The 22,593-nt window shown below is 44.3% G+C and overlaps 1 protein-coding gene across 1 annotated transcript in view; it reads right to left on the reverse strand.

Moving 5' to 3' along the window:
• The window catches only part of COL23A1 (collagen type XXIII alpha 1 chain), a 194,436-nt gene that overhangs the window by 52,051 nt on the left and 119,792 nt on the right, over positions 1-22,593 (reverse strand). Inside the window, exons 3-4 of the mRNA XM_076350372.1 lie at positions 5,235-5,279; positions 3,807-3,814 (exon numbers count right to left, since the gene is read on the reverse strand). Coding sequence (XP_076206487.1) covers positions 3,807-3,814; positions 5,235-5,279 — 53 coding nt within the window. The remainder of the gene's footprint in view (positions 1-3,806; positions 3,815-5,234; positions 5,280-22,593) is intronic.

The following is a 22,593-nucleotide window of genomic DNA, read 5'->3' on the forward strand; positions in this document are numbered from 1 at the left end:
ATGTGTATTTATACACACACAATATGTACATACACACACAGAGTTATTAATCCAGGATGCTGTAAGGGGAGTAACTAAGTCATGGGCAACAAGGACGGAGGACAACTGCTACAGCTGTAAGAAGCCACAGAGATCGGCTCTACATCAGTCTGAAAAAGAGTATTTATCACTGCCTGTTGACCTCAATAATTCCTATCTGTCTCTCAGCGCTGGTGCACATGGGAATGTGCTCTCCTAGCAGAGAGGCTCATTACGGAGAGCAAATATGGGATAGATTAGATTTTTCCTAAAGTTCAGTAGAAGCCAAAGTCATCCTCGGGTATGAGGCTATACGTATGCAACTCATCATAAGAAATACAGGGAGCAATGAAAATACCCAAATAAATACAAAATTCTGCGTGATTTACCCACGTACATGCACGCACACACATGCTTACTGAATAACAACTGAATATTTATACTTGTCCACACAATCACATGGCCAAGGGGTTTGGAAAGAGTCTTAATGTGTAAAATATGGGATTTAGAGTACATGTAGGGCTGGGAGAGAAATAATGTTTCCCTGCATAGAAATTGCTTTGCTTTTGTTCCTTAAAAAGAGCTTTAGATTCTTCCCTGTTCCGAATCAGGATATTTCTATGAACAGAATAGCTGTAAGGGAAAAAAAAAATACTTTGAATCAAAATTTTGTTAGAAGTTCAAATTAAAGAAACAGTTGTAGCGTAATGTAAATTTGGAAACAAAGAGTCATTGGGGGTGGGGCAGTAGACTGTTTTATCCCATTTCAACAATTTCAAAACATTTTCCCTACAAGTGTGTTTGAAATGGAAAAATTTTGTAAACAAAACTTTTACTGCCAGAAACAGCAGTTTTGCCAAGTCAACATTTTCCAATGAAATAACACCTCATCAAAAAATACCCTTCCAGGCCTACCTGTAAGGGCAATTTTGTGCCTAAAATGGCCAACGTTTATTCCCTTCTGCTGAAGCTGCGCACAGTTGATGCAAACAGGCGCTACCCATGGCCGCAGCGATCAGCTTTGGGTGTTTGTGTGCAGAACCAGCTCTTGCTTTATGTGAGGAGAGCAGAGATGTACTCGGAGACTTCCCAGACTTAATATTTCAGGTGTATTTTCTCCTGCTTTTTCTTGAGGGATTTTGAGGTTCAGATCAGGTTTTGGATGAATCTTCAAGCCAGGAGAAGAAAGCAGCGTGCCGCTACAAGAGACACGAGCACCATCTCCCACCATCTAGTTGTACAAAGACTTTGAACCAATATTTAAATCAACTAAATTCCCAAATCCTGGATCCGACTCATCCATCCTTCAGGAATACCCCAGCATGGACTGGTCTTTACAAAAATAAACGTAAAGCCCTGGGGGGGGGCTGCGCGGCCGTACCCCATCCCGCTCACGCAGCACCAGCTGGCAGCAAGAGGGGAAGCAAAACCACCCAGGTCCCCTGCTAAAATCCGTGTTATTTCACAAACGCTCACTACAACAGTTGAACTGCGTCCTCACTAGGACATATCACATTAAAAAAATAAGCTAACATGACGTTAAACATAATTTTGCCTTTGGCATGGAAAGGGAACTGTATCTGAGACGTGCAGGCTGGCTGTCCGGACCAACACAACAGCTAGTGCTGCAAAACCTTCCTTCCACCTCGTGCTCGGAGAAGGCTGCAAATCCCACATAAGGTCATATTAAAACATGGTTTTCTTTTTATACACCAACTGTTTCCATTGGTGGGTGCACAGGGGTCTTCTTCAAGGCTGCGCTTGCTTTCCAGCTGCACAAGAAACCGCTGACGCTCGTGTGCAGGAGAAAGGGTGACGCAATTTGTGCGTTGGTCCTGGCAGGATGGGACGGAGCTTGGGAGATGCTGGAGTGGAGGTGGGTGCAGGCACGGCCACACTGGGGGACACGTTGGGAAGGACACCTCCCCAAGGAGGCTGCTGGGGTGAATTTCCTGGCCTGGTGGTAGCAACAGCGGAATAAAATGGTTTTTAAAAGTAACTTCTTCCACACTGGTAGCACTCAGGTGACTGTCACTGCAGTGACTCCAGCCCTGGGACCAGCTCTAGGACACGTGTGCTGTTCCCCAGCTGCAGCTGCGGAGGCGATTCCCACAGGGCCAGATGACAGCAAAAGTAAATAAAATGGGTCGGATGAAGCCGTTTGACTCAATTACTCCTTGGTTTGTTTAGTTGGGCTGACTGGCAGAAACGCTCCCCCAGGTACCTGGTCTTAGTGTTTGAGGTCAGGGAAGAGATGACAGCGGAGACGACCGGGCCACCACGGGAAGCTCGAGCCCTCGCCGGAGATGCGAAGCACGAGGAAAGGCTGGGGTTTAGTGCAGCCCCCCCCCCCCCCCGGCTCCCCGGGGGGGAAAACTTGTTGCATTTCTCTGCATTGCTTCTCTACAACAAAATAAACTGAGCCAAGCCCAGAGGCAGGGCCCCGGCGGGACCCACCACCTGCCCTCGGCAGCTCCCCAGGGGGGAATCGGGAGGCAGCAATGGTGGTTCACCCCCACATTTTGGCAAGTGCTTTTTGAAGCACGTGCAGCCAGGGTTGCCCCACTTCCAAACAGCCTGAACAGTTCATTTCTTTCCTAGAAATAGTTTAAAATGAATCTTTTATGGCATGGTGTCTTTCTATGGTAGAGAGCGATTGTCTCGGCATGCTTTCAAGGATGATGAATTCTTAGTTTAGAGAAACAGAGCTGTTGAATTAATTTTTTTTTTAATTATATGAATCCATCACAGTGAAAGAAAAAAAAGTAAAATTCAGTCTTGGTTTAAATCAACAAGAGGGTGCAATTGAAAAGGGACAGAATAGTCTTTTAAGAGTTTCTCTGCTTCTTTCTAAGAGATATACATTGAAAGTTTCAATGTAAATCAGAATAAGTTTTCCAACATGACCATTTCAACAACTGCCAGAAAAAACATTCCCCTTGGCAGGGCCGAGACCAGCGCTGAGCCTTCTGGCTGTACAACAGCATTTGTCTGGAGGCTGTAAAGCTATAACCACGCAGGGTCCCTGGGGATGGACACTATCATGCTTCGCAAACAAGGTTTTACTCACATTTATCAGCTGTAGCAAAGGAACAAGGACCTGGGTTTATGTGTGGTCAGGTTCTCAAACAAATATAGAAATATATATTCAAGCTATCTATGAAAACAAACATCTGGCAGCTTGGCCAAAACCAATATACAGAGGGACGCCGGCTCTCCGCTTTTCTGTCTGCAATACAGCGGAGCAATCTGCAGGGGCTGCATTGCATTAAACGGATTTAAGCGGTGCGCCCCATCGAGGGGGTGTGCGCGTGCGGTTGTGTGCACGGAGGTGTCTCCTGCTGCTGTCCTCCTGCTTCAGAGGAAGAAATCCATTCGAGCATCCACTGCCATCGCAGTGCATGCCCTGTGGATCTCCCTTCAGCGGTATCTCACTCCCCTCGATTTTCCTCCACAATCGCAGAAAAGTTCAAAGATGATCATAAGGTGCTATTAATGATTAATTTTTTTCTTTTTTTATTATATAGTGCTTGTTTTCCTGCTGGTCCTGCATTGATTCCCTGGCAGCTTTCTGCTTCGTCAGAGGGATGCTCAAGTGGCACTTGCGGACGTGCCGCAGCACGAGGGCAAATGTCACTTTTCAGCAGCTCTTGCGTGAAACAGGGAGAAGGGGAGTGAAGGGCAATGGCATGCTCAAGCTCAGCACTACCTCCCAAATTTTTGTATGGGTTAGAGAGACACCTTGGACAATGTTTACATAAATGCCTGCATATAAAAACCAAATTCACTGGCTGACCTCACCAGCTGCCCTTGGTTGAATGCTGTACTCCACTAAGGGCTTTAAGGAGCACAGTGATATTTAAAAAACAACAAATAAAAAAAAGAATCAAAGCTACCTGGTGGCTATTCCTACAGCCCAACTGCTAGGAAAACAGGGTTTAATGAAGCTGCCTGGGATCCATCACCACCCCCACGAGTGCAGTATTCACTCCTTGGCCATGAATAATCCCTGACGCTTCAGGAGCAAAAATATCTCAGAAAACACGACACACCGTGAAACACCATCAATGGACGAGAGAAGGGAAATGCCTGCCTGCCGTCCATGGAGATTGGTCCGCAGTCTGCAGCACAAACCCCCTGATTTCCTTTCCCCAAAGTTAAAAACTTGTTTAAAATATTGGTAAGTTATGCTGCCCTTTTTGAAAACCCAGCCGTGTATTTGCTGTAGCAACAGGCAACACAGAACAGCCTCCTCGCTAAATAAAAATCTACCCGGTCCCCATTCATTCTCTCAACGTTCGAGAACTTAAGAGCAGAGGAGCGTAAAATTTCGTCTGCTGCTTTCTGACACGCAGAGGCAGTTGCAAACTCCATGTGGCTTTCTAGGTACATTCCTGTCTGACTGTTTTCCTTAGAAAGAGCAATGCCAACCGCATCTCTCCACTCTCCCACAGCACTTCAGACCTAACAGCAGAATGTAAACAGCACTTCTCCCCAGCTGAAACAGGATCGGTGCTTTCCCATTTCACAAGACGGGGAAAAAAAAACCAACCTCCACCAAATACCAAAATGAGAGAGGTACATAATTAAACAGTTAGCTGAAATAAAAATTCCCAGCGAGGCCGGTCTGCAGTTTCACCCGGTCCGAGGGCACACTGAGCGCTCAGGGGATGTGCCCAGGGCTGGTGGCTGAGGTTTGGTTATCCCCGACCTTGAAATGCAGACACCATCCATCACACGCGTGGGACTGACAGGCAACCTACGGACATGTCCACATGCAGGGAACAAGCCAGTGCCCACCTCCCATCTAGCACAGCTACGGGGTTTCTATATTTTTGTGCTAATTCACAGTCCCACTTCACTGTTGGATGGGATAATAACGGGTCTGAATGCTACAAGGGAGAAATGGAAGGACTAATAAAATATGCAACACCAGTGGGTGTTTTGAGGTTTCTGTTTGTTTTTTTCTGAGTTTTTTTTTGTTTTGTTTTTGGTATTTTGCAGGGTTTTGGGGTTTTTTTGTTTTGTTGTTGTTTGGTTTGGGGTTTTTTTTGGTTTTTATAAAAACCTTCATATCCAGCACACAGGAATGCGGGAAGCCCCGTTCCACAGCCCATTAGATGAAGGTGACCGGCATCATGATCAAAAGGTTCCCATCCAGCCCAATGACACCCGCGGGACACCCAGCGACGTCGCTGGGGAAAGGTGATGCTTACCGGGTTCTCCGCGCCGGCCAGGCTTCCCCCGCCTCCCCGGAGGGCCTGCGGAAAGCAGAGAGCAGAGGGTTAGCGATGCCCCGCGGGCAGCGAGTTTGGGAGGGGACCTGCCACATGTCCTTCCCTTTGGATCCAGACCGCCTCATGTCTTCCCCCCTTTCCCAACTACCGAGAAAATAGCAGGCTGTACATCTTAAATACCACGTTCTTTCACAAAATTTATCGTTTTGGTGAAAAAGCGGAGGCCAGGCTCCTAGGCAAGCCGGGAAGCAAGTTTTGAAGTTATTAGTGTTGCCCACGTACTAGAGGGAATCAGGTCTTAAATGCTCCAAAAGTCTGCAAAAAACTTTGCAGAGCAGCTGGCAGTCCTGCACAGTCCATGCATGCTGCAAATGGCTGTTACAGTCTTGCAAATCACAATATTTAAAGTATTAAAATGAGGAACAGAAACCTTTTGCTACTAATCGTTATCTGAGTCAGAAAAAGGTTTTGTGCAGACTGCTAACACAGCCCAGATCTGATCGTACCTTTGTAATTTCAGACCCAGGTTTCAGATATAAAACTTGCTTGTATTCTTACCCTTCTGAGCAGCAATAGCTAAACAATCAAGAAAATACCATAAATGACAAAATACCATTAATCAAGAAAAAAAGGCACTTAAACAATAAACACGGATACAGAACACTGCTCCAGCACACGTCGAGCACCCAGCTCCCTGACAAAGCCGTAACGACGTGTCCTTCATGCTGTTAGTTGACGCGTTGCAGCCTCTCTGCTGCAGCAAGTCTTCCCTGCCCGGGAGCCGGCGGCATCCACGCTCCCACAACACTCGTGTTGCCAGATGGGGACAAAAAGTCATTTTTTGTAGCCTTCTGCAGCAGGTCAGCCAGCTCCGGAGAAGCATTTGCTGGGTGACAGCAATGTTAACAACAAAAAGCAAGACCTTGCTTTTTATCTGTGAAACTACGCTGCTCCCTCTCCTTTCCGCTGCTTTTTTTTTTTTTCCGCTTTAAGGGAAAAGGACGAAAAACAAAGGTTATTAAATACTTCTGCCCTCCTATCAAGATTTCCTTCTGCATAAGTATCTCTCTGCCCAAACGTGTAGCTGTGTCTCCAGCCATGGCCTGGAGTTTTTACTCTTTAAAGTTAGGATAAACTGTACAGCGCTCCCTCTCCCCAGCCCCTCTGCACATCTCCAGCAGGCACCCCGGCCCTCGCAGGCGGGCTACGGCAGGAGCTCCAAGCCCCATGTGCTCCTCTCACTATGGGGATGGCCACCATGGGGGCTACTTCGCAAGGGCTCGGTAGAAAACGTCTGTCGGAGCTCCCTAGGCGACTTGCTCACCATTTTCTGGGGGCAGGCGGGGGGGAGGCGTATTTTCAGACTCCTTAATTCTTGAAATCAGGTAGGTGATTATACCACGTTACACTCAAGAGGAACGTTTACTCCCTTCCAGCCTGAAGTCAAGCTGCTCTGGAGGGGAACCATGACTTTGATGAAGCACCTTTTCCAACCTCGGAGACCAGATGTGACCGAGCGATTAAAGCTAATCTACCTGTACCACTCTCTTGGCTAATTGTGGTAGTCTGACCCCCGGGCAGAGCCTGAACCTCCTCAGCAGGCTGCAGCCTCCCCATGCCCCCTCCGCTCCCCTGGGGTGCGGGGGGGCTGCTTTAAACACCAGCCTTGCTTAATCCTGCGGTGTCTTTTGATAGACTCCTCCAGGATGCATTTAATCTAGAGCGACTCACTCAGTAGTGATTTTGCTTTTACCTCTTCTGCTAGCAGCGGTGAGAAAGCACAGGGTTTCTTGGGGAGTAGGAAGTGTCCTAATGAAGCTGTAGGAGAGGGAGACCGAGTTTTTAAACAAGTGACTAATGAGTTGGTAGCGATGCTTTTAGGCAATTTAGAGGAGGGCCGATATCGAAGGGCAAATGCACGGAGCTCCCACGTAAAGCTCAGGTTGGAGCCTTTCAACTGAGAACGTGAGAAACCTGTGAGAAACCAAAGATTCTGTTTAAAAGGACATTTAATACTGATTATTGTATTTTTTTTTTTAAACTTAAGGGATTTCTTAATACTTCACGCCAAAAGGGAAGAATTGGCTATTGCCTACACTGGCACAGGTTGCCCAGAGAGGTTGTAGATGCCCCATCCCTGGAAACATTCCAGGTCAGGTTGGACGGGGCTCTGAGCAACCTGCTCTAGTTGAAGATGTCCCTGCCCACGGCAGGGGGGTTGGACTAGATGACCTTTAAATGCCCCTTCCAACCCAAACCATTCTATGATCTTATGATTCTTTCCCTACAGTCTGCAAGGAAGTCTGTAAGATGGGTGCAGCACATGGAATTACAAGTATGGCATGCTTGTGGCAACTGTGAGATAAACCAAAGTGGAGAGAGAGAGAAAAAAGAAAAGAAAAAAAAAATCCATTCTCATCAGTTTTACTTGTTTTTATCTGAAAGCAATTTGGTCAAAAGAAAAAAACAAGTATTTTGGAAACAACATCTAGAATCCTGCTGCCATTCAATAACTGAATATGGAAACGTCTCTGAGGAGAGAAAAAATTTAGTGGGGATTAAAAGGAAGAACATGACACCCAGCACCCAGTTTGGGCAAGACTTGCGAGCGAGCCGCAATCCTGCGATGCAGATGTGGGCGAGCAGAAGGAGAGAGACCTCCCGGCTCCCCGCAGCGAGAGGACAGCACGCAGGAGTAACCCAGGAGTCATTAACACCATCTGCAACCTTGTCCTGTGCAGATGTGATTAAGTCCATGGTCTGCACAATTGGAAATTATTATTTTAGCAATTTCTAACCTATGCTGGGAGGTCAGCTTTGGATACTGCTAAAAGAGCTGGGCATAAAGTGAATCCATATTACACCTCTCATTTCCAACCCCTTTAAGAGACTACAAAGGAAATCAGGGAGGCCTGGGAATTTGTTTGAAGATAAACGTTCACTGTAAACTGTTACCTAATGACTCCATCTCCCAAGACCTTGCAGTTTCATGCGTGTTCAATATAATTAAGATTTATGTTGCATTAATGTCAATTGGGTAATAGCTGAGCCTTTTCTTCTAACCGTGCCAGCTCCGCTGTATCAGTTCTGGGAGTTCTTTATTTACATTGTTATGAAAGACGGTTTTGGAGAAGAGAATGAATACAAAGCATAAAACAGTCTATTTTTAAACAACTTGTCACGTTCAAGCTAAACAGCCTTAATCCAGGGCATAATACGCAATTTCTGACAACACCATAAGCTTTGCAGTGAGATAACAGATTTAGTAACGCAAAGACAAAGGAAGAGAATGAAATATATTGCTATTTGGAAGCATTATGAGGAAGAACTGATGGGTGCATCTAAAGAATAGCTACTCAGAAACAAGGTAAGAAGTTCAGAGTACACAGTCTCAATTGACTTAGCTGTTCTGCTGGGTAGCAGCCACTTACGTCATCTACTGTGGGTGAGTAAATGAAATATTAAAAGTCAACATCACTTTATAGTTCATGTAAAATATCATTAAGAGCCAAAACCACGTACTTGTTCACAGTGCAGTAAGTTACCCCCGTCTGAACTAATTTACCCACTGCAAATCGGGCTGCTCAATGAACTCCGTAATCCATCAATACCAGGAAAACAGGTCTATGGCACTACACGTGCTTAACGTCTTTTCACCCCTCGTAATTAAATCAAATCTGGTGCTTGACCCACGTTCCCAGGCGTGGGAGGCTATAACGCTGCCTCCTGTCCCTTCAGCTTCGTGGGCAAATTGCTGCCTGCCTTACTGTTGGGCATAATAAGGTAAATCGATGTTCATCAAGAATAAGGTGAGTTTAAAATGCCAGCAAGAAAAAGAGCTCCAGCCCAGCAAAACCTCACTGAAGTGACAAGATAGCTGATGCTTTTTAAATGTTAAGCCAGTGAAGCAATTTTTACCCAAGAACTTGTGGCACCAGGCTTACGCTATCTTTCCACTTACGCTTCTCCTACACATCACCCTTCTCCACTGAGAACATATACACAGACATATCAACCATAAATCCGTGCCCATCTCTTTCTTCAAGCCATGTGCTGCTGGGGCCCTCGGGGACTTTTTTTTTTTTTTTTTGATATGTTGATACAAAGAAGTAGTTGGGAACAACATTCAAGTAAAAACCTTGGCCAAATGAAACGAAGACCTATTTTACTGGATATCTATAAATCAGAGGATTTTTTTTCCCTTGCAAGCATGACAGTAAGCTGGTGATGTTGTGACCTCTTAATTACAACTGTCGAGCTTACTTTTAAGGGCTTTATTTTCTAGATGAACTCATATCTAACTCATCGTGCTCTAACACGGGATTAAGTTTTACACCATTTTGGAGGGTCCACCCACTCGCATAATTTGTTTGTTTTGGTTTTTTTGTTTTTTTGGGTTTTTTTTGAGAGCTTGAAATGGTTTCGATTCTGTTTCCCCTTCTTCCCTTTTGGCATTTTTCAAGTTGCCTTCGATATATCAGTGTTTTTTCAGTTAAAAATGAGTCAACCAGAAGAATAGCTTGAACAAATTGGTTGGTTCAGCCACTCACAGAAAAGTACCTTTTTTTTTTTTTCTTTTCATATGGCTTTACTTAGAAGGAAGGAAGGAAGGAAGGAAGAACTTCGCAGCAGCGTACCACAGGGTCTGGTACTGAGCACGAGGAAACCGTGGCCCCGGTCTAGCTGGCTGTTCCTGCACGAAGCCCAATTTACTTTCGTGTTCCCTGGGGAAAAGGTTTATGGTTCATGAGCAGAAGTCAGATTCTGTGATGCTTGCTCAGCTGATAGTCATCAGGTATTCAAGTTGGGCTGCGGGCTCTGAGACCACAGATCTAAGATCGAACAGTTTTGGGTCACAACACTTTGCGTGAACCTTTTTGGCTTTGGATTCCAACGGACCCAAAGATTCAAAGCAAATACCAGACGCAGACTGGAAACATGCAGCACCTACAGGCTACAGAAGGTTTCTGAATAAAACAAAAAAATAATATCTAGATTAATTTCAAATTTGGCCCAAGCGCCCCAAAAGCTCTCTGAAATCCTGGGCTACGTTTTATGTTAGTAGAAAAGCCACCCAGAAAGCAACCTCTGGTTGCTAGCTGAGGAAAGCTCCTTGCAGTTCAGTATGTGATCCAGTTGCTTTCAAGATACAGAACAAACAACAAATTGTTTTCCTTCTTATACCTCCATGGAAGCCTTTCTGAGCGAGGACGCACACAAGCATTCTCCTTGCAACGTGTCGGGGAGCTGCGCTCAACCTTGGGGAGGAAAACTCCTGCTCCAGGAACCAAACTGGAAAATTGCTGTTATTATTGGACTAATAAAGGGGCAACATTTAAGGTATGTTTTGGCTAAAGCACCTCAGGACCTCAGCACTAAAGGTTTACAGCCACAAACTCTCCTTCACCTACAGCTGAGCTAAAATGAGGGATATCCAGTGGGAGGATGGGATGGGGCACAGTCTTAAACCCTCCCAACGGGATGGGGCAGAGCAAATCCAAGTCCCAAATCTAACATTCACCAGCATCAATGGAACCTACGCACAAGGTATATTAGCTCGAAGCAGCACAACTCTTCAAGATCAGAGGCAAATTTGGGGTGTTTAAGTGGTTTTCTTAATTGTAGCCAAAGGAGGCCCCTCTTCCCTTGGGTGGATGCTTGTCGCAAAAGTAAAAAAAAAAAAAGTCAAGCTCATTCAAAGAGTGAACTGATATATACATGCGTACTGAAACCACTCGAAGTGCTGATTATGCTCCATTTAAAACAACTGAGATGGTGCCGCTCTCTCAGTACTCTGGATTCCCCCCCCTTAAATATTTTTTTCTTTTTTTTCCCCCCACACCCAGAGACAGTTTCTTCAAACAGTCAAGTGCATACAGCTCTTTTGTTTAGTCACCAGGGCACGAAGATAAACTGAATTTGAGCTATAAATTAAGAAGTGACTGGAATAAAGCCACAATTGCACTTACATCAAACATGGGATTTTCTCCCCTCGTGTTATGGCTGGTCTTACTCAGGCCATTTCCAGATAATACCCTGGCACAGCTGCAGCACAGTGCAGGGCAGGAGCAGATGTAGGGAGTATACCCCCCCTCTATTTTTAAAACAAGAGGATGCATATTTCGGCAGCTGCGGGGGCTGCTATACTCAAGGTAGAAAGGTTTTCATGGCAGATTTCAGTTTCCCACATCTGCACCAAGACAGCTGCTTCAGTACGAGTCCTGGACTGAGATGGTAATTTTGAAAGTCTTTCAGAAAGTAAGCATCTAGGCACAAACACACGCACGTATTCCGTTTCACATTTCTTTATGAGAACAGTGACCATCTCTGTGCATCGTACCCATCTGCTCCCACACGCTCAAAACACCTAGAAAGGTTAAGAAAACATAAGCAAGTCAGCGTCTCTCCCTTTCAGAGACTTACTGGTTAGGCAAGTCAGGCACTGTTTCATCAATATGAATCTGGAAAATGAACACGGACTCCTTTTTCCACTATGGATACAAGCTCGAAAACCGTGTAGTGACAGAGCTGGGGAGCAGAAGTGATGCCAAACTCACACTGCAGTCCTCCGGTAGCATTTGTCTGAAATTCATCACCCTTATAGTATCCTTCAGCACTGGGTAACTTAAAGCATCACTGCCTGGAACAGACGAGCAAATGGATACCCTCAAGGTCTGGCTTTCTCAGAAAGCGTTTGTAAATTAGGCTTTTTCCTGCTCAGATAATTGCTAACACAAAGCCACCTCCGGGAAGAAGCAAGAAGTCACCAGCGACCAAGTTGCATGGAGTTATGCAGCAGATGGAGATGAGCATTGCTCTACTTGAGCCACTAAATTTGCCCCTATGAAACACCAGCCTGTTTACAAACGCAAGGAGCACACGCACACGTTGCGAGTGCCTCCGCAGCGTGAGATAGTTATGTGTTTCTTGCAGAAATGAGAACATTTTCTTTTTTCCAAGAACTGCAAGACACTTCTATAAGGTAAGCAAGATAATGAAGCACTTATTGCTTCCTTTGGTTTTCAGTTACAATCTCACATTTAAACAAGTTTGACATGTTGGATTACAAAATCTCTCGCGAAACATTCAGATCTGACACAAAGCACTTGGGTTTTGATGAATTACATTTTTGGAGCACGGAAGTACTCAAAGCTAATGCGTGTTATCTACAATCAGAATTAGCCGTTCCAGACCCAGGATCCCGCAGCAAAAAAAATAAAATATTCTTTGTCATTTTCAATAGTATTCAATATGCCAAAATTGCAAGAGAAGAGAAACCGGCAAGTCAAGACTTTGAGAGCAGCTGAATAATGCGGCTTTTCGTATAGCCAGAAAAAGATCCCAGTAACTATAGAGAAGCGTACACATTAGAGACTTTAAGCAAACAATCACGTACTTTGTATTTAAATGTTATTCTTACACGAACACATCTGCGGACGTAGTCTATGGTTAATGCCCATTTTGGCAGGATTTTCCACCCTTGTCATTTCTCAGCTTCCTAAAAAGGAGAGCGCGAGCTGCCACGTGCAAACCAGAAAGCATCCGAGGGACGGGGCCAAGCCCGTCCTAAGAGCAAGCCCACAACCATCACGCTAATATCACCAACAGATTTCGCTTCCATGTTACAAATCAAGTTTAACATAAAAATCAAAGTTTTCCTGTTTCAAAACTCATCCAACACTGCACTATTACATGTCACAATTTCAGCATCTTTAAAAAAGCTGTTAAATTCTTCCTCCTGCGGTCTTCAAAAGAAACATTTTTCTCCTGTTTAATCCTCTCTCTCCCCCCCAAGTTTTCTGCATGCAGAAGGCATTCCCTCCACCTCTTTAAGAACTACCTTGTTTTCTACACGTTGCCCCACAAGCAACATCATCTTTATGAAGAGACAGGATCAGGAATAGCCTTTCAAACAAATACGAAGTCAGCTTCTGGAGCTGTTTCTATTTCCATTGTCTGCATTAACGCTTGACCAGGGCTCCACGATGCCATACGCTTCAAAAGACAGAGCAAAAGCACATCTTAGTGAAACAAAACCCAACCAGCAAAATCCCTTCCGTGTGGGATATATATGGAGAGAAAGTGCCACAGCTAGAAATATTTTCTTCCACACGGTGGTACCACCAAGCTACCACCGGCACGCGCGCGTCCCAGCAGATGCTGCAGATCAAGGGAAACCAGAGAATACAACATCGGGGATTATAAATTTTGCTCCGAACCGACTACAGCAGCCATTTTGTGTTTGTGTGCTCCTGGTCGAGTTCAGCATAAACAAACGACGACCGATTTTGAAAACCTAATGGTATTATGTTGGTTTGGCTTCCAGAAAACCTGCAGTCTCCAGTAATCCAACCAGGCCACGAGCAAGAAGCTAGCACTGGTGAAGCCTTGTAAAAATGTAAGTAAAGGCTGCACAACCCCCCCCAAATTAATCATGTCATTTTATCACAATGACAGCAGTGTCACACAAATAAACATCTATAAACTACGGATGTTAACAAGGTTGGCTGTTTCAAAATAATTTTACCCAATATAAAATATCCAGTGAAACTACCACGCTGCCTTCAGAGTTAAGCGATGGAAGATGGACACAGGTGATCTTTCTCCCAAATACCCCAAACGAAATTAATGTGTGAATTCATACTCCCCTTAACTATCCAACAAGAAGTCCATCTAAGAAAGCAGACCATCTGCAAGCAGCCAGTTGCTGACACAAGATAAAAAAAAAAAAAAAAAAGAAAATAAAGTCCTCTCTCGCCCTTCTCTTGGCACAGCCATTTAAGGGGCTCTTTGAGCAGGGGACGGGGCATATGGCTTCAGGACACTGCGTCTCACCCAGCACCACGCGGGATCTGGAAGGATGAACATGTGCAGTTATCTCTGAAGCCAGGCAACCACGGCTGATGGTTTCGGGAAAGGATTTTGCAAGATGAACTACGTTGCAGCCCAGACTAGTACGTTACACGATTACCAACTGCGTGTTATTCAATTTACTGTTTGTGCAGTCACAACACACGCAAGATAAATGATCTTTTTGACAATGTAATTTAGAGGAGACATGTTTCAGCCATCAGGAACTCCACTCTCCCAGTAAATGCGTCAGTGGAACAACGCTGGGAGAGGTACTGTGAGCAATGCTGTTAAATGCCACTCAGCACACAGGAAAGGGCTATTATTAACATTATTGCGACCTTGCGGAGACTGGGATTTGTCTGAGGACGGTGGCAACAGATGCAAAATCGTGCTGTTCGCTGCCAGGAAAATGTCTTCTAACTGGCCGCTGGTGGGATGGAAGAGCAACCAGAAGAAACACAGGTAACAGCACCATGTGAATTGAGTGGATGATTTAATGTGTTCAGGAGACAGACCAGGTGACTTCAGGGATTTTTCCCACTTTATTTGCACACAACTTTTTATACCGTGCTTATCACATCAATGCACCTAAAGTCCTAAAAACTGTGGTTATTTTTTTAGATAGAAAAAAAGCTCAATAACAATGTAAACTTCTAAACACAATACATACAATGCTTCAGACATCCTCATTTTTAGTTTCTATGAAAATAAACAATTTTTAGAACAAGCACGTAAATCCTCTGTTTTGCCCTGTGATGAATAAGGCTGGGGTCACTCCGAGATTTCTCTGGGTACCAGCTAAGGCAGTCACCATCACGGGAGAGGACATGACATTTCTTGGCCAATGGGTTTTTCTCCTCCCTTCTGCTAATACATTGGCATTAAATCTTACAGGAACTTAAGCTCTAATTGTACACTTACAGCACAGTTCAAATTCTTTGGAAATTAAAACCTTTTGTGAAAGGGCAAGTGCACAACAGCGTATTTGAGAGCTACAGCCCGTGCCTAACAGGGTTGTAGGAAATATTCTGCCTTTTTCATAGCTAAGGAAGTTCCCCTCTTGGTAATTTGACCTTTTTTTCCTAAAGTGTGAAAATCATTGGTCTAAGTTTAAATGCCACTGGGCCACAATGTTTTTTAGTTATTTTAAACATTCCCTCCATCCTCCCAAAAATGTGTAAGTGTGGTTGTACGGAGGAGGAATCGGACAACTGAGAATCAACTGCCCCACGTATACTAGCTTCTGGTTATCTCCTGTATTTAGGAGCATCCAAAGTCCTCAGACAGCTTTACTAAGCTTGGAGAGCAGGCGATGAAGGGCACAGCAAAAGAAGTGGGGGAAAAAGAATGAGAATAGAAGATCTGAGGAAAAAAGAACAAAATAAATCAAAAGCCAATGACATTAATGGCCAGAAAAAGTCTTCAGGTATATTAAGATATACCCATACATCATGCTGGACTAGCCTTGCAAGGAGGTATTTTCCTACTTGAGATATATCCTGGAGGACTGGAGGTGAGAAATAGTCTCAATCCCGTGGAGGCTTCCCACATCAGGGTTCAAATTATAATGGAAAAAAACGTCAAATAAAATGATTTCACTCCCAGAGCAGCAGAAACAATGTACTTTGTTCTCACAAATTGGGACCAGGTAGGTTGGCATAAGGTCTTTGGCAAAGAAACAACTTAGCCTCAAATTTGAGACCAGAGCAATAGCATTAGATCACTTACTCAGACTTAAGTTGTGAGCAGCTGTTTGGCTTTTATTTCACACAAAAGCTTACACTGTAAAAGGAATTCCTGGCCTGTATTCAAATGCTATATTTGCTCGTAAGCAGTGTTTCTCATTTTAGTCCTGATAATGCAATGAAATCAGTGATGAAAAATTTTTACAGAAGAGACGCAGAGGAAAAAAAAAGTATTTCTTTGTCGCATGTTGAAATGCAATATTTAGACCCTGAGTTTTCACCATGCGGAAGATTTAATCACCAAGCTTCTCGTCATTTTAACTGAGCGTATAATTAAAGGTACAATTTATTGTCTTCCCTCCCTGACAACCCTGGGCAAACACCAGATTTGCTGTGTGTGAACAGTTTGCTTTCCCACCCACCCGAGATCCTTCCAACAAAGGAATATATGAACTTTTATGGAAAATATAGTTTCCATTATATAGACAGAACCAGCACGTGCTACAGTCATATTCACTCCATAGAAAGAATATGGTGTTTCCTGTAGCAAGTGTGAATGATCAAAACAATATAATCCTTTTTACTGCCGTGTATCGGACCTGCACCACACAGCTTCCAGCAGAAATAAGCTCAGGCAGTTGCAGTTAAAATTGCTAGCTGAGGTCTAAACGGCCACACTTAAGAGCTCTGATAAATAAAAGCCGTTAATGACTAATTTAAGAGCAGCATTTGTGTCTCTGTTAGAAGAATTAGGCTTCCAGCCATAATGCTAATCCATGTCCAGTCTGAATCCAATTAACAAGCAGGAGCACAACAGCTAACACAAAGGAATTGATTAAAAAACTAAAATAAAAATCAAAGAGCACCAGCACTTTCAGGCTGGACACGGGCAACAATTGCACAAGCCTCTGGGCAACCCCATGAAATACAAAAGGCCACCCCAGAGATTAATTACAACTGCCACCAGGAGGCAAGACAACTCAATTCTAAGATACCTGGCCACAGAGATTCGAAATCTCCCTTTGGTCATGCCCAGCCCTAGGTGACCAGGCTGCAGAGATCCGAGTCGGGGTGAAGGAGAGCTTGCTCCAGGCTGGGAACGTGGATGCTAAGTATACGGTTAGCAATGAGACTGAGTATAAAACAGCTGTAGGAAGACCGGGGAGGGGGGAAGCAAACAAAACAAAACAGAAAGTATATCGGCATGTATAAAAACATAGTTGAGATACCAGAAAGCATGCTGACATTTCTTTGGCACATGCCGTGTGTTGGAGGTGGTTGGCATGAGGTGGGGAACAGGCGCAATTAGTGAAACAGCACGAGCCAACGCTCACAAAAGTTGCAACAGCAAACTCTGTTGTAGCCCTTTTCTACCATGTTTTGGGCCCGCTCTGGCCCAGAATTCAGCAGCAATTGTTGTTTTATTCAACTGCAAAGAGGGGATGATATATTGCTCACACAGCTGGGGAATGTTTCGGTACCAACTTCATTTTAGACCAAGGTCTTCTGGGCCAACGCATTGCACCAAGCTGCTTCCAAGCGCGTGGCTCAGCTGATGGCTTTGCAAGATGCGAGGTATACTGCGGAGCTCTGCAAGTGCACATTAATTATCAAAATTACCACCATCATTTGTTTAATCATGTTCATTTGCTTACTTGATGCATCTTATTTGATGAATAGTTTGTTTTATTTGGCTGCGTCAGGATCACCAGTCTTGCAAACAGCTCAAAAAGCCATAATGAAGTGACTGACTTTGCTCAGCTGCTTCTTCCAGATGCTTAATTCGTTACCAAACAGCCAAATGCATCTTTCAGAGGTACTTAGATCATTTTCAGATCCAAAGTTTTGGTTGTATATAAAGCAACAGGTCTATAAATCTTTTGACATGACGCATTCTTTCCCTTTTTAAAGTAAAAAAAGCAGGATCGATATGATAGAAAGGCAGCGGTGCGGGAGATGCACAGTGTTTTGGTTTTTTTAGATGGTGAAAAGCATCTCAAAGATCAATCAGGAAATTTAAATGATTTCTGACAATCCCAAAGGTGCAACTTTTTACCTCCAAATACTTGAATTCCTATCATCTGTGCATTTTAGAGATCAGCTAAACAAATGCTGGATTGCCAGTTTAACTTACCAAATGATATCCAGGAAAGGTTCAAAGGTTTAGCGGAGATGAGGTATTGTTGTTCTTTAAACAATGAGATAAGATGAAAAGAAAGAGGCAATTATTCTGAGCAAAGCTATCCAATATGTTACTAAGTTCAGATACTACCATCAGTTTCCACTTGTATTTTATAAAGTGTCCAAGTTTGAGAAAAACAGTGCAAAATATGGTGGAAAAACAACACAAGACCAGAGAAATAAGAAAGGGAAACACACAAAGCATCCGACTTTCTTTTGTTTGGTGTTAGGGACAAGCTCAGTGGTGGGATCGCGTGGACTGAAGCTGCAGACGTGTGGGCATGGGAGAGACGGTGCATCTTTTTGTCACAGTAAGGCACAAAAGATTTGCAAAACAGAATCCACACGTAAGATTTCACTTCCCAAATATGTCAATTTGATATGTCAGGCTTGATTGAACCATTTTATTATGAGTCATTTTGTCCACAGACTGCTATTTTCTCAATCATATGCTCCAGGTGCTGCACAAAGACTTTTGCTAACTCTCCAAGTCTACCTTGTTCTTGAAAGACAGTAAAAAAAGGCAGGTCTCTCCCCAAAGCGGGGCAGCGGGGTTGGCCTTCACCTTTCACTGATTAATATACAATGCCTGTTGCCGCACCTTGCCAAGTTTTTAACTAAAATCAGACCTGGATTTAAGACGCAACACAATAAGCCGAATCCTGCTTTCAATTTTGCTTTCTGGATTCCAGGATACACTTTAAAACTATTGATATACTGGATGTAATTTCACCTGAGGATCTAAGAGTACTTCAAGTAGAAACCTTGAGGGTCCTGCATGCATATAGATATATTGCTGCCTAATTCTGAAATGGAGATAAGCAAAGCTTTTGGAAGGGTAGTTAACCACGTATAAAAGTGTAATGGATGGAAATTAACACTGAAAGCAGGAGGGGAAAAAAAAAAAAAAGTCTATATTCCAGTTTCCCTCTCTGGGCCACCACCCTCCAAACCGTGATCCACAAAGCCACAACGAACAGCCGGGAGCTGGTCTGGGTTTCATGAGCTGAATTCACAATGTCTTCAGGTAAGTCCATCTGCATCCTGGAAAAGTCCTGCATGCTGGTAGCGGTCTACAGGATCATAACCTTTTCAACCCACTGCTTCAGCCGGTATTTTTCTCACCACAGATGAAAATTCTCTAGCATATCTGACTCATTCCTCCAAGAACTGGGTTGGTGTCATTTGATTGTTAATCAATATTCATAACCAGCCTTTCAGCATTTACTTTATCCACAGCTGAATAATGTACAGCCAGTTTGTGTTACAGGATGGGGCTGTGAGGGATTTAGGGAGCACTGAGCAATGAAGCCCAGTCTGAAAGCAAACTCAAACCCCAACTTTTCCACTCATAGGAAGGCTTTAAAAAAACATGTAAAAAGTCTTGCCAAAGACCAGAAATACCTATAGATCCAACAGGGTATTACAGAAACTAAATATGGGTCTGTAGCACTAAACTAAGCACTCACGCAAAGTAACAAATAATGGTATTTTTTCCTCCCCTCTAAGTTTTTCTGGAGTCTCAGAATTCGGTAAAGAACACCCCTGGTTTTGGATTTTCCAGATAATTAGAAAGATCACAAAGCCAAAGTAAACCCCCAACCTATATTTTGTTTTGCAACCACATCACCTCCATGTTATCTCAGCGCTACACCAGCCGGCTCCGCACACAGCTGGGCACCCCCGGCAAAACATACCGCTGCCTGTGTCTTGGAGCAATGCTGCCATACGGCAGAGAGCTGGTATTTCACACGGCACAGTTCTCTGCCATCGAAAAAACCCGACTTTAAATTAATCTGATACAGAGCAATGACATTTACTGAACTGGGGAGCAGGAAATCTCGTCCCCAGGGGGATACTGCTGGGGAACCCCATGCCCCTGGGAAGTGCCTTCTCCTGCAGAGGAACCTCGTGGGAGTCTCCGGTCGTGTTTGTACATCGGTATCGCACACTCACGAGTGGTTGTACAGACCCATAACCAGGAAGCCCGCTGCAACCACAGCTAAAGTTTGTCCTAAACCAGACTTTTCGCTGGGAGGGAGATGCTCCCTTACCCACAGGCAGAGAGATGGAATAACCTGCATTACCCGGGTGAAAGAAAAATACAAAGAATTACATCTGGTTTCTGCACAACCTGGCTGTCAAACCTCTCTCTTGCTGATGTTTCTGTTTCTTATCTTTTTGCTTGCATTTGGAGCTAAAACAAGTTCCATCTGAGCGAAGGAGCTGGCTGCCGCAGGGGTCGGTCCCGACGGGCCCCTGCACCCTGCGTCCCAGGCAGGGAAACCCACCGCAGCATCTTCACCATGTCCAGTCTGGTGCCAGGCACCATCTATTTGGCATGAGCCTCCCTTAACCCTTGGCATTGCTTCACCTCTTTTTTCCTCCTCAAAAGTGACCCATAGTCTTCCTCTTGGAGATGAAAAAAATCTTACTGTCGGTCACAACTCTGTCTCTTCTCTCCTTTTCACAGCTCTCTCTAAACCACTCCAGCTGCTGACAAAGGCCATTTTCCACCTTCATTTTCTTCTGGCGCTGTTGAATTATATGTGTTTACATTTGCTGTAATACCATAAAGTAGAGTAAATCTTGCAAACACTCTGCCTGAATCCATATAATAATAAATCAGATCCTCCAAGAAACTATGTGTCGCTTGTATAAAATGGGAAAGTCCTAAAAACCCCAAATTATCACAGCTGCTCCCCACCTCCCTCCAGCAACAACTCGGCCACCTAGGAAAGCTGCTATTGCTCTGATTGACAGGGGGACATTAACAGCCCAATGCAAGCCAGCTGATGGACAAGCCCCTTCCCTTTTGTGTCTGATTTTGCTCAGTAAACCATTTAAAACATGTCAAACAAATACCGCAGTTCAACAGTTCCCTGTGAAACTTCTGCCAACTCCGTTCCCTCTGGAGTAGGCAATTACCTTATTTATAGGGGTTGGGGAACAAATGCTGAATTTCTTTTCCATAATCATTTATTAATTGTTCTCATATTGAAAAAATGACTTTGGTAAAATAAATAGGATCCAGCTCTCGCTCATATTACTGCCAGAAAAATTAATTTTGTATGAGTAGGGCATCCCAGCGCCAGCCCATCGTGAGTCGACTCTCACGATGCCTGTGCCCGCTTGCCCAGGATCTAAAAGGGAAACTGGAGAAAGCATTTAGGAAAAAGAGTACCTGTACAGTGGAAAAAAAAGAAGATAGTCAGTCCCAGCGTACATATATTCAGCATGGTTCAGGTCTGAGCATTTATTGTGCTATTACTGTTACAGCAACCAGCAGACTTTTATATATTTTGCAAGACGCACGCATACAAGACTCCCGTTCCAAAGACACTGCTATTGGATATACATACACGACAACAAAAGTGAGTTTGAATAGGAAATGGATGGGATAAAGAAGAGGATAAACAAGAACTAGGGTATGACCATAAATTTCCCATAGTCACTTAACTCTAGCAGCAGCGACTCACTCGAGTTTTATTGTACCATTTTACAACCATGGAGGAGAATTCACTTCAATCTTGTAGATGCCACCTCTTTTTTTCAGTTCTCAAATAATGAAAAAGTGCCTTTGACATTTCAGAGGTATGAGTTTTGCCTGAAAAAACACAGTTTGATGCTTACGGGAAGGGTGATTTTCTGCCTTTTCAATTTTTTTTTTTTTTTTAAACTACAGCAGGAAATTGCAAGAAACTAAAGTAAACTGGACACTTGACAATCACTAGAAAATATTTACACTAATATAACTATAACTGCCCAAAGCAAACAAACAGTTGCCAGAAACACAACCGAAGTTGATGGAATGAGAAATAAACACAAGGATAATGGATGGGTTCAGCCCAAAACCTTCGTGCACGTATGTCGAGCAATCCCTTCTCCTCCAGCACTGCTCCTGCATCACCGCCTCCCTGGTCCTGCCCGATGGGCTCCACCGCAGATGTGGCCCAGGACGTGTGTCAGTGCCTTCATTTAAGCCACTGAAAACCTCAAAGTCTAAAGCATTTGCTCATTCTTCCACTGGTTAGAGGAAGCAGCGACGGAGTCCAGGAGAGAGAGAAGCAGCTCAGGGGGACACTGTAGGAGGTTTTGCTGCCCTGGACAACACTATGGAAATTATAACAAGCATTTCTAACTCCACAAAATTCTCAATTGCGAGAAACTGCAAAACCAGCGCCGCTTTGCTGTTTCTATGCGGCTGCACCAACGGTGCTGGGGAAATTGCACCTTTCGTAGGGCCACGATGACCTGCAGCACATACTGCCACTGAACCAACCTGCACAAAACCCGAGGGGTTCATTTACACCCGACAAACAAACCTGAACCTGTTTTAATGGCTGTTTAAGCGGAACCACTGTGACAACCTGAGAAATGACTGAGAGGGACTTTATTCTTGAAGTGCTGCTGCACCATCGGCAGCAGCTCCTGCCCAGCGGTTAGAGAAGGCAATTAACACCCGCGCTGAGCGTAGCACAGACCAGCACCGCCTCTGGTTTTAGCTCTTGTTGACAGTGGATGAAATCCAAATTTGTAGCTATGCATCCAAAAATCGCAGTTTGCATTTGGGGCCTGGGTGATTGCACCCTGCATTTAGGGTTAAACCCTGTTAGCGG

This window comes from Aptenodytes patagonicus, chromosome 12, assembly GCF_965638725.1.
Source record: "Aptenodytes patagonicus chromosome 12, bAptPat1.pri.cur, whole genome shotgun sequence".
NCBI classification, from domain to species: domain Eukaryota; kingdom Metazoa; phylum Chordata; class Aves; order Sphenisciformes; family Spheniscidae; genus Aptenodytes; species Aptenodytes patagonicus.